The sequence below is a fragment of the Myodes glareolus genome, chromosome 1 (genome assembly GCF_982192425.1).
Source record: "Myodes glareolus chromosome 1, mMyoGla1.1, whole genome shotgun sequence".
Classification (NCBI taxonomy): Eukaryota; Metazoa; Chordata; class Mammalia; order Rodentia; family Cricetidae; genus Myodes; species Myodes glareolus.
In genome coordinates this window covers 33,336,799-33,347,535 of record NC_142026.1, presented here as the reverse complement: position 1 = coordinate 33,347,535, position 10,737 = coordinate 33,336,799, and the positions used below count along the sequence as shown (strand labels likewise).

The 10,737-nt window shown below is 54.5% G+C and overlaps 1 protein-coding gene across 11 annotated transcripts; it reads right to left on the bottom strand.

Annotated features, from left to right (window-relative positions):
• Window positions 1–1,236: 1,236 nt before the first annotated feature.
• Window positions 1,237–9,282, bottom strand: Erfe (erythroferrone). Of its 11 annotated transcripts, XR_007233549.3 has the most exons (11): window positions 9,076–9,282; window positions 7,029–7,151; window positions 6,020–6,122; window positions 5,147–5,409; window positions 4,968–5,076; window positions 4,792–4,882; window positions 4,015–4,093; window positions 2,998–3,051; window positions 2,796–2,900; window positions 2,573–2,647; window positions 1,237–1,906 (listed from the first exon to the last, which is right to left on the bottom strand). XR_007233549.3 is itself a non-coding variant. In XM_048441862.3 (10 exons), the coding sequence occupies exons 1-9, from the start codon at window positions 9,238–9,240 to the stop codon at window positions 2,832–2,834; spliced, it is 1,056 nt and encodes a 351-aa protein (XP_048297819.3). In that variant the 5' UTR covers window positions 9,241–9,282; the 3' UTR covers window positions 1,237–2,647; window positions 2,796–2,831. The 11 variants fall into 11 exon arrangements, 7 of the variants coding, with proteins under 7 accessions (XP_048297819.3, XP_048297821.3, XP_048297817.3 ...); XM_048441862.3 differs by having other exon boundaries at window positions 1,237–2,647; XM_048441864.3 differs by lacking the exon at window positions 2,573–2,647.
• Window positions 9,283–10,737: the final 1,455 nt, after the last annotated feature.

The following is a 10,737-nucleotide window of genomic DNA, read 5'->3' as shown; positions in this document are numbered from 1 at the left end:
TTTGCTTTAGAATGTGCTCTGGAGCCGGGTGGTGGTGGTGCACGCCTTTAATCCCAGCACTCGGGAGGCAGAGACGGGCGGATCTTTGTGAGTTCGAGGACAGCCTGGTCTAGAAGAGCTAGTTCCAGGACAGGCACCAAAGCTACAGAGAAACCCTGACTCAAAAAACCAAAAAAAAAAAAAAAAAAAAAAAAAAAAAGAATGTGCTCTGGGTGTGTCCTTGTCAGAACATCCCAGACATCTTGGACAGACCCATGATGGCCTGTCATGTAGTCACATGCTCTCACCCTCATTAGAACTGCTTTGGGGAAGTGGGGCCTTGCAGTGGGATGATGGGGTGGCAGTTAGGCTTTGTTCGGATTTCTGTACAGAACACATGCTGAGTAGTTCCAGTAGGAACTCGGGTGTGACTGGAAAGGGGCCCATAGATAAGGGTACCTCGTGGAGTGCCAGTCCCATCGGCCTCCTAAACAGCTACATTCAGCTCCCTCTCATTCCCTTAAAGGACTGTTCTGGCTTTCACCCAGATGTCACCACCCACCACAGCATTAGACTCACTGTCAGTCTCAGGACTTGCATCGAGGGCCTAGTAAGGTACTGCTACATAAAACAAGGTGCAAGGAACAAGACCTAGATTGACTTCTGGCCTCCACATTCACATGCTCACACATGAATGTATGCCTGCACATACTACATACAAAAAGGAATTATTTTTAAAATAACTGAATGGGCCCAGTGCACTGGCTCAGCTGGTAAAGATGCTTCCTGCCAAGCTTGGGAACCTAAATTCAATCTCCACAAAGTGGAAGGAGAGACCCAATATTGTAGGCTTTCTCATCTGACCTCCACGCATACTTCAACCTCCCAAATAAACGCAATTTAAGAAATATATATATATCTTAAAGAGCATCAGCACTGGGCTGGGGAGATGACTCAGTGGTTAAGAGCACTGATTGCTCTTCCAGAGGACCTGGGTTCAATTCCCAGCAACCACATGGCAGCTCACAACTGTCTGTAATTCTAGTTCCAGGAGACCCAGCACTCATGGCAAAACACCAATGTATGTAAAATATAAATAAATAAATAAAAGTTTTTTTTTTTTTTTTTTTTTTTTTTTTTTTTTTTTTTTTTTTTTAAAGAGCACCAGTGCTACCCCTTCTTGAGGGAATAAGGCAGCAGTCCTGCTTGGAGACTAGGACCAGGACAGCCTGGCATACGGAACAGAACGCCACCTCATCAGAAAGCAGAACACTTTTAATTCAGTAAATTCTGTAGTAATGCAGGAATCATTCAGTGCCTCAGAGGTTATGACCCTTGTCCCTAAGTGCCACTGTCTGCCGGAAGACACCTGTAGCCTTCCTCATTAGTAAAAGCCCTCCCCCCGCCACCTTCAGGGGGAGCCCCAAGACTAGAGGCATCTCTCCCCCTCTTTCCAGATCTCACCCCTCAGTCTTTGGTGAGGTAGACTGGAAAAAGAAGGTAATGAGCCTCAGATCTGCCCTTCCTTGTCACAACTTTGTGTGATTCAGTACACGAGTACATTCTTCCAGGCGTTATGACAATAAATACTTTTAAGTTGTTGTGTAACACAGTGTTAAGATATGTGCTTATGTGGCTTTCTCAAGGGTAGAAGATAACTTCTCTAACATGTCTGTGCCCACTGGATACAAAGTGAAGTCCAGAGAAGGGTGTGTCTACCCCATGTCCTTATCAAAGTGCCAGGGAGTCAGGACCCAGGCCAGTACAGTGCTTCCTGGTAGGGTGGGTACCAGCCCTACTGAGAATCGGGCCAGGCCCGCTCATGGACAGAGACCTCCATTCCCTTGTGTGTTGGCAGCCTGCTTCAGGGGAGAAGTCTGATTATAGAAGGGCATCCAGGCTTGCTGTGGTAACATCCTGAGGTCAGCTAAAAGATGAAACGACTGGCAATTACTACTCTTGCCCCTCATCCCAGGCTTGAGCACTCCGGCTAGGCCAGGAGATCCCGAAGCATCTGGTGGGGATGGATGTGCTGGTGTCAGCTCTTCATCAGCAGGCTCTTGGGACCTTGGAGGTCCCAGTCCTCTCCACTGCCTGTGTGGGGCCAGTCCCACATTTTGTTAGAAATGAGACTGCACTGAGACTAGCCGGAAGGCAGCCCTGCACCTTCTCATGGGAAGAGTCCTCAACCAGCTTCTTCACTACCAGGCCACCCACTCAGCCAGACCATGCTCTGCAGCAGGAGTGGGTCTCAGGAGGGAAGCTAGTGAGCCAGAGCTTCAGAAGGGTTGGGAAAGGGTAGCCTTTATAGAGGGTGAAGATGGCCTGTCTGAAAGGGATGGCAGAGAAGTACAGAGTCCATATGTTCAGGGTGCCCACTAAGGGGCCTGTAATTCATCTTTCTTACCCCAGAAATAGAAACTGCTACCAGGCCCAAACTCACTGGCCCTGAGTCCCTAGGTCCTTGAGGCTACACTGCAGGCAGAGGCATGGTAAATGTGGACAGGGTGTGTGGTCCAAGAAGGCCTGGGCTCCCCTATTAAGCACTAAGGACCTACAATCATTTCCCCATAGCCCTGCCTTGTACAGGTACCTGTTCCAGGTAGTGGCCTGGCTGGAGCTCTGTACAAAGTACCGAAGATGCTGGGCCACAGGAAGGAATTTGAGGCTGTATGGAGACACAAGGGTGCCAGCTCTGCAGCTGGGGGTATAGCAAGTGCTACCAAATATGCAAAATGGTCCCAGAAGAGCCAAGCAGGGCTTATGATACCCACAAATTGCCATTGGTTCTGGGAGAGCCTGCTTCCTTCCATTACCTCATCAGGAATGTGTAGGGGTGCTGTGCTGAGAGGTCATGCAGTGCCCAGTGTGTGTAGAGGTCCAATGGGCTTTCTCTTGCACAGAGCCATTGTCATTTGACACTGTAGACATCAGACCACTGTGCTTGGTGAGGGTAAGAGCCCGCAGCAGCCCTCACAGTCCCAGGAGGATAGCACTGAAGTGGGAGCCGCTGCGTACCATGAGGGAGGAGCCACTGGCGTTGTCCAAGAAGACGGAGGTGTAGTGTCCTGTCTGCAGGGAAGGGCACGTGTCAGCAGGTCCTGGGCAGCCTACAGTGCTCATCATGGGTCATTGTCCACACTGTGACCGACTCTGCCCCACATGGAGAAGGGACAGACCTAAGTCCAGAGCCGATGTTGACTAGTCTTGTGCTCAAAACTAGTAAGTACATCTGGCTCTTACTCTATTGCTCTCCAGTGTTCCATATCTCGGTGTATGGGAACAAGCTCCTACCCAGGGCCCCGCTGGGGTTAAAGAGGCTAGCAGGGTCCTCTGCGGCACAGCGTGTCTCCCAGGCCTGCCATGACTGCAGTCATTGTGAGCACTGCTCCAACCTTGCTGCCCCAGCGTGGTCCACGCGTCAGTAGCCTAACACTACCTGGAAACTGCCATAGTGAGGATTGTGATCCACCCAGGATAGTTGCGCCTGAGGTCCCACATGGCGCATGCACCCTTCGAAATCAGCGGAATTCATTCTTCCAGAAGTACAACTGGCTTGAGCCAAACCCCCATCCTGGAACTTAGCAGAGCTCCGTCATACGTGAACACTGTCATTCCACACACTTCCCTTTTTAGTAAATCTGTTTTGACATCTGCATCCCTACCACTAGGCAGATCACAGTGGCAAGAGACTGTCACTGAGGTTCCGTGTAGAAAATAACTGTCCTGGACCTCCTGTAGTCCCAGAGGGCTCAGGCTTCAAGTTCTGTAATCACCTTCCTGACCTCCTGGGAGGGCCTGGGTGGCTGGAAGCACCTATCACAACATCAGATTCTTGTCCAGTCTGAAAGTGAGACTGTTGTCCCCCAACACAGGTCATGGGACAAGAGCTGGAGGGAGAACGGGACCTAAAGCCTGTCTCTTCTTAAGCCAGCGCCAGCACTAAAGTATGTCTAAGGGTGCTATGCCCAGTGACCCTGAACACCTGCCATCCCCCCCCCATACCTCCTGCATGGTCGGCACAGCCCCACACACCTGCAGATACAGGACACCATTTACTGAGATGGTGAAGAGCTCGCTGCTGTTCTCCATCCCCAGGACAGTCTCCAGGGAGCTGCAGCCAAGACAGAAAGATGGTCAGCCTGTCCCCAGGCCTCACCAGCTTCACACAGTGTCCGCAGCAGCAGCATCCAGCAATCAACACCATGTACAGTGAAGCGCTAGGTGCAGAGCCATTATCCCTAGGAGGGGGTGTTTGAATCGGGTCATCAGAGGGAGGAAAGACTGGAACCGTGCAAAGGGCACAAAGTCCTGGTTCTCCGATGGGAAACAAGTACAGGCCAAGATGGGAGGCAGCAGGTGACACAGAAAGCCAACAGATCCAGGAAGTCCAAAGCTGGATTAAATCTGAGACTTTCCTGTTCATTCACACACCCTCCAGATGTGCAGAGCACCTGCCCTGTGCCTGGCCTCCATTCCAGGTGCCAGGCAGAGCAGGTCATGGTGTCTGTTCTCATAGACCAGATGAGGCCCATAGGGTGGACACCACCAGCCATGAGCAATTTAAATTATTGGGGAAATTTCACAGGTGAGGTGCGGAAGAGTGACCAGTGAGGGACCTGTGGAATTCCCCCCAAAACCCTCCCAGATATGGCACTCCCTCTGTCCTCTGAGCGAGTGTTCTGGTGTCAGGAAGAGTCAGAAAGGAGGCAGAACAGAAAAGGTCCTGGGAAGGAGTTAGGCAGGATGGGATCGGGGTCCCCCACGCCCCAGTGGTAGTAGGAATGGAGGAGACTCTACACTGGCACTCACGCGTTGTGCTGACAAAGAGACTGGATGCAGATCAGCAGGCGTAGCCGGTCCCGAGGTCTTGGCGGTCCTCTTCGCGGCTGCTCTGTGAGCGCTGCAGGGAACACAAGCCGAGGTGGTCACATGAGTGCTGTCAGGGCCTGGCAGCAGGCGCCCCACCACCATGCCCCGGGCCTCACCCACGTGCAGAGTGGCGGCGAGAGCATAGAAGCCAGACACTGGTGCGGTGTACTGGCCACTGGTCAGGTTCAAGCCTGGGCCTCTGCTGAAGGCTCCCTCGATGTTGGGCTAAGGAGCACACGGGCGAGGTCACCTGGGGTCAGACCCTGCTCCACCCTGCCAACTGCGCCCCACTCACCAGGTAGTAGACCCCGAGCTCATGAAGTGCACGCCGCTCCACCTGTGCATCCCGGCGCAGGCGACAGTGGAACGCGGCCTCTACGCGTGGCGCCCGTGGGCCCTGAGCCAGGGCCGCAGCCAGCACCGTCAACAGGGCACCTGGGTCCTGGTCGTTGTCATGCTCCTGGGTGGGCGGGACCCGGGAGGGGCTGCCCGAATCTGGTGTGGTGAAGTCGCTGGTGCAGTGCTTGGGCTCCGCGCTCTCCCGCTGCAGCACTGCACCTGACACAGAGCGGTCAGTGGACCACCCTTCCCGCCGGCCCATAGCCCTGGAGTGTGGGGACTGAGGCTGGCCGCCCTCGTGAGTCCTGGGGACACTCCTCCCTGACCCTGCAGCTGCCAGTTTCCCTCCATGCTGTCTGCTTTAAGCTCCAGCAGGCACATATCCAGAACCCAGCACCCTCGTTCTTTAGTCTCCACAATCGGTCACACCCATATTTTTGGAAAAGTTGTATATAAATACCTATTGTGGCTACAGTGGAGGTAACACAAAGGCTCTTCACCAGCTGGAAATGTATTTAAAACAAGCTGCGGGATGGAAGCAGTTCTCCCTGGTACAGCCAACTTCAGAAGATAGGGACCACCCCTGGACTGGTCTCCTAACTTGGAGATGGGGTGCTGGTCCCCAGTGAAGAACAATGAAAGACAGTCTGCCTTCCTCCATGAGGTCTCTGCCTGCCACATTTCTCCCACCCCCAATCCGCCCCATGGCAGGTAGGACTGTCAACTGGAGAGCAACTTAGTGGGTGCTTGCTGTGTGCTGAAGTCTGCCCTGTGGAGATGCTCTTCTGGCTTACCACAGAGCACGTGCCCACAGGGTAGGCACCCTTACCTTTCAGCAATAGCTGGAACTCTTTCAGTAGAACTTCAGATGGGATAAAGGGGCCTGGGGGGCCCTGAGGACCTGGTGGCCCTGGGGGTCCTGGCAGGCCAAGCTGGAAGGAAAGGTGGGTGGGTGGTGAGAACATTTGAGGGGAGGACAAGGGTGACCCCTACTACCAGGTCCTGCTAGAGAGAAGCAGGCAGGAGAGCTCCCACGGTGGCTGTGGGCTCTTCCCCTCTTGGTGGAGGTCCTTTGGGCTCTCATATCCTTCTGTCATCGAGCAGGGAGTGAAAGCCACAGGTTCAGGGAGTGTGAGGATGGGTTTGTGCCCGTATGAAGCTCACTAGGGGTGGCACAGGGCAGGGCAGGCTCTGGATGCAGAAGAACATTGCAGCTGCCTCTCCTGGTGTGATTCCCAGAGAAAGGACCATTCCAGGCTGCTTCTGAGGACTTGCATCTCATTCTGACATGGGACACAGCAAGTCTCCACTGCACTTGGTTCTGGGGCCCCTGAAGGAATTTATACTGGCTTGGGTCAGAACCTAAGAGAAGGGAGAGATGTTCCTGCATAGAGAAGCCTGCGCAAGGTCAGGTGGCTAAGGGTGCAGGGCCAACCCAGCACCTCTCGGGCAGCCAAGGCTGACCTCAATAGAGAGGACCAACTCACAATAAGGCCCAGCCTTGATCCAGAGTCACTTTGAGGAGCTCAATGCATGAGTCACCAAGTGCCAGCTTCCTGCCCAGGCCAGGACTATACGGAGAGGGCCCCCTGTACCACTCCATCAGTCTGAAGGTACTCTGATTCCCAAACACATGTTGGGCAAGCATCTCTCTCTAGGCATGAGGGAAAAGCTAGGGAGGACCTGGCATCCTAAGGGTATAGGGTGAATAACTGGAACCAGGCTCCTAACTCCAGGCTTGCTGGACCCCGGTTTCATATGTGATCCTTTCCGTGGCATTTGCTGTTGGAGGCAAGGGTGCTAGGGGGCTGGTGAGGGTGGTAGCCCAAGCTGCTTACCTTCAGCCGCCTGGCCTTGGTCCTGCTCCTCCTCTTACTGTTGACGCCCTTGTCACTCTGCCTAACGAAGAGCATCCAGGCATCCCGGGGATCCACACTGTGTGCATGCGCCACGGTCGGCTCCTAGAACACAGATGGCCACAGGCTGGTTGGTTTGTTCTGTGCTGTTGCTTGGCAGCAGCCTGGACCTTGTCACTTGTGTTCTCAGAGGTAGCGTCGTTGGTGTCATCGTTATGGTCATCATCATTGTCATCTCCCTCCCATCCCCCTGCCCATCCCCCAACCCACGGAGGATGAAACCTCACTGCACTCCTGGGAGAGCCCAGGCTGCAGGAAGGTGGGAGGTGGGACTCTGTAGCAGGTGCTCTGAGACACATCTTCCTGCTCTTCCTCGAGATAGACTAGGACAACATCACCACCCTTGAGAGTACTGCCACCCACAGGTGCTCGGGAGGTGACTGTGAATCATGGCTGACAGCAGGTTCTCTTTTCCTTCTCTGTAGTCAGAAACAGTAAAGAGACCGACCTTGGGGCCACTGTGGGTGGTCACAGGCCATGGTGAGCAGAAGCACCAGGTGAGATGCCATGACTCAAGGCCACTGCGTGGAACCTTTATCTTTCTTAACAACCCCCCCCCCTTATTTTTTCATTTTTCAGGACAGGGTGTCTCTGTAGCTTTGGAACCTGTCCTAGAACTAACTCTCGAACTCACAGAGATCTGCCTGCCTCTGACTCCCGAGTGCTGGGATTAAAGGCATGCACCACCATCGCCCAGCGTTCTTAACACTTCTAAAACACTGGCCCAAGTACCCTTAGATCTGAAAGGAGCCTTGTTTCCTGGCAGAAGCCTTTGGCAAATCAGACAGTCAGTGAGCCTCAAGCAGTCTGGGTCCCACACAGGGCTGTCAGCTGGGAAGGCAATGACTCAAGGGACCTTAGAAGAAGTCATGGGCACAGACTCCAGTGTCTGATATAAAGACCCAGGAACTCAGAATGACCCAAACCTGTGCCTATGCTGGCAAGATGGAAGCTTCTATGCTTCTTCCTGGACTGACACCCTCACTGGAAATGTATGAGGCTGTGCTTCCCACTGTAGGTCAAGACTCTTCCAAGGGGACCAGTGAGCTGTGTATGGGCTCAGACCCCTGTTAGCCATGTTGCTCTGGGGTCCTAGGAGTTGGCTTGGGGGCTGGGCAGCTGCCCTGGCCAGTCATGTTCCAACTATAAGGGAGCTGGTGACGCCTTGACACTCCAAAGAGGGTTCAAGGCCAAAACCCCACTGGTAAATTCCAGCCCACTCTTGCTTCCCGTTGATTATGTCTTGACCTCAAGAAAGTTTTAAAGGCTGATGGCTGTGGGGGAGGGGGCAATACCGACTCAGAGAGGCGGCTGGGTGAGGCAGGATGGGATGGTGGAAGGGACCTTGGGATACCTTGCAGAAGGAGCCCAGGGTTGTAACCATCTCCAGCTGTCTTAGTGAATGTTTTGTTGGCCTCTGGGGTGCCGAGGACAGAACTCTGGCCTGGGGTCTTCTTGTGACTGGCCCACAGAGACTCTCCCATGACTCAACTCTTCCAGGGTTGAGTCGCTCCTGTGAGGGCTGCCAATTCGCGCTCCGCAGCTCTCTGGTCATACCCACCCCAGCCTGCATCTCCCCCCCCCCAAAAAAAAAAACCAGCCCAGCATTTCAGATGTAAATCCTGGGAGAGAAGGGGCAGAGCCTGGTTACATCAGTCCTTTCTCACGAGCAGACACCTAACACCAAGTTAGAAAGTCGCATAACAAAAAGGAACTGGGTCTGAGAGCCCTGCTCTTCTGCTAGTCTTCCAATTTTGCTACGAGCAAGTTATCTGCTTCTCACACCTTCCAAGGCTTCTCCTACTGGCTTAGTAGAATTCTGCCGCCAAAGCCACCACCGTGAAGACGGCGCAACCACACAACCCTTGGTCTCACTGAGCCCCTGCCCGGGGCATTTGGGGTGCTGGACACCTTCCTGCAGTCTCTGGTCTCCTGGGACAGGGAGGTCTGGGGCGCGGTAGCATCTTACCGGTGGGCTGTCCGCAGGCGAGGTGGGCAGCTCGTTCCCGGGCAGCCGCGGATGTGCGTGGTTCCCCCCGGGCGCGGCGGGCTCCAGGAGGCCCATGGCGGCGGCGATCAGGCTGGCGCAGGTGAGCAGCAGGAGAGCTCCGGCGGGGCTGTGAGCGGAGGTCATGCCGGCGGCGGCAACAGCAGCGAGCGAGCTCAGCGGGTCAGGTCCGCGCCTTATAACGCGCTTGAATCCCCCGCCTCGTGCGCCGCCCTCTCTGCCGTCGCCCCCTTGCGGCTCGGGCGCGCGCAGCAGACACCGGGGACCCCCGAGAGAAGGCGGGCGCCTGTGGAAGTCCACCTCCACTTGCAACTAACCTCTGTCCTGCTGCAGCCCAGGGCCAACGTGTCGTTTCTTAACCTGCACATTCAGCTCTGTAAGACCCCCTTTCCTCCAAAGACACTCAAGAACCCCACTCCACCATTCTGCGTGTCCTCTGAGCGCCCCAGGCTCCCTTCCATTTCTCCTGATGCCCTGTAAGTCCTAGGCCTTAATGACTTGGAGTAAGGAGACCCTCATGGCTCCTCCCTTTCAAGTTTGGGAACCCGGAACTCTTTTGAGGTGCTCCTGCTCTTCTCTGCGCTGCCACCAGATGTATCTTCTATATGGAAGCCTCTCCGACTCCATCAACAATGCTAACAGCTACAGAGCACTGACCCAGCCTGGCAGGAAGGACAGACCCCTCTGATGCCCTAAGCCAGGTGTAGGGGCAGATGAAGCCCAGGCTGCCCACGGGGCATCCAACCAGGACAGATGTGGTGAATCCTGAAGGCCTGATCTGGGACAGGATCGGGTGGCCTCCTCCAAATAAGCAGGCCTACTCTGCCTTGGGCAGCTGTCATTGCACTGGCTTGAGATAAGCCAGCACACCTGGCTTTCTTTGGGTTTATTTATTTAGTTAGCTTTAATATTAAATTCTGTGTGTGTGTACACGCACACGTGCACAAGCAAGCACACATGAGCGCATGTGCCCTTAAAGGCCAGAAGAGGGAATCTGATGAGGGGGCTTGATTTAGGGAGCATGACCCGCAGATGTCAAGCGACCTTACTTGCGTCCCAGCGAGGACCCCAGCTGCAGGGCTGACATCAGGATCTGCTACCATGTGAAAGTAGTTATTTTTCCAGTGGACTGTCCTAGTGATGTCATGGCTTCTTCCAGAGGGCCCAGATCCAATTGGTTCTGGTGCTGGCATGGCTTCCTGGACCCTAGCTCAAGGTAATGACGCAGTCCAGCCCAGCCCAGGCCCATGACTCTGGGACTCTGGGTTTCAGGAAAGGCTCCCGATTGTCTGCAGGGTCCTGTTTGAACACAAGTCCCTCTGGAGGACAGTGCACAACGAAGCTCAGAGGGCACAAAGAGTGGGGTCCATAACCCACAGTACTGATGGAACAGCACCCCTTATTCAGAAGTGGAACCCTTGAGGGTGGTGCCTGCATCTGAGTAGAGCTGCTGAAGGAGTGGCCGTAGGACAGGGCAGGCAGAACTTGGAGTCACCTCCCCATGGGCCTTCCTGCCTGGCAGAAATCTAATCCTCATTCTTGTGCCCTCGTGTCATGGCCTTGTCCAGACTTCCTGGCAGTTCAGCGAGCCAAGCTTTCCCGGTGTCCCACTTCCTCCAAAGG

Excerpts from the sequence above, each read along its gene's own strand:
- Erfe (XM_085696481.2), bottom strand. The coding sequence starts at position 9,240 with ATGACCTCCGCTCACAGCCCCGCCGGAGCTCTCCTGCTGCTCACCTGC. Across the intron at positions 7,152-9,075 it reads CGCCTGCGGACAGCCCACCG|GAGCCGACCGTGGCGCATGC; the intron begins GTAAGATGCTAC and ends TCTGTGTTCTAG. Across the intron at positions 5,077-5,146 it reads AGCTCGGGGTCTACTACCTG|CCCAACATCGAGGGAGCCTT; the intron begins GTGAGTGGGGCG and ends TGTGCTCCTTAG.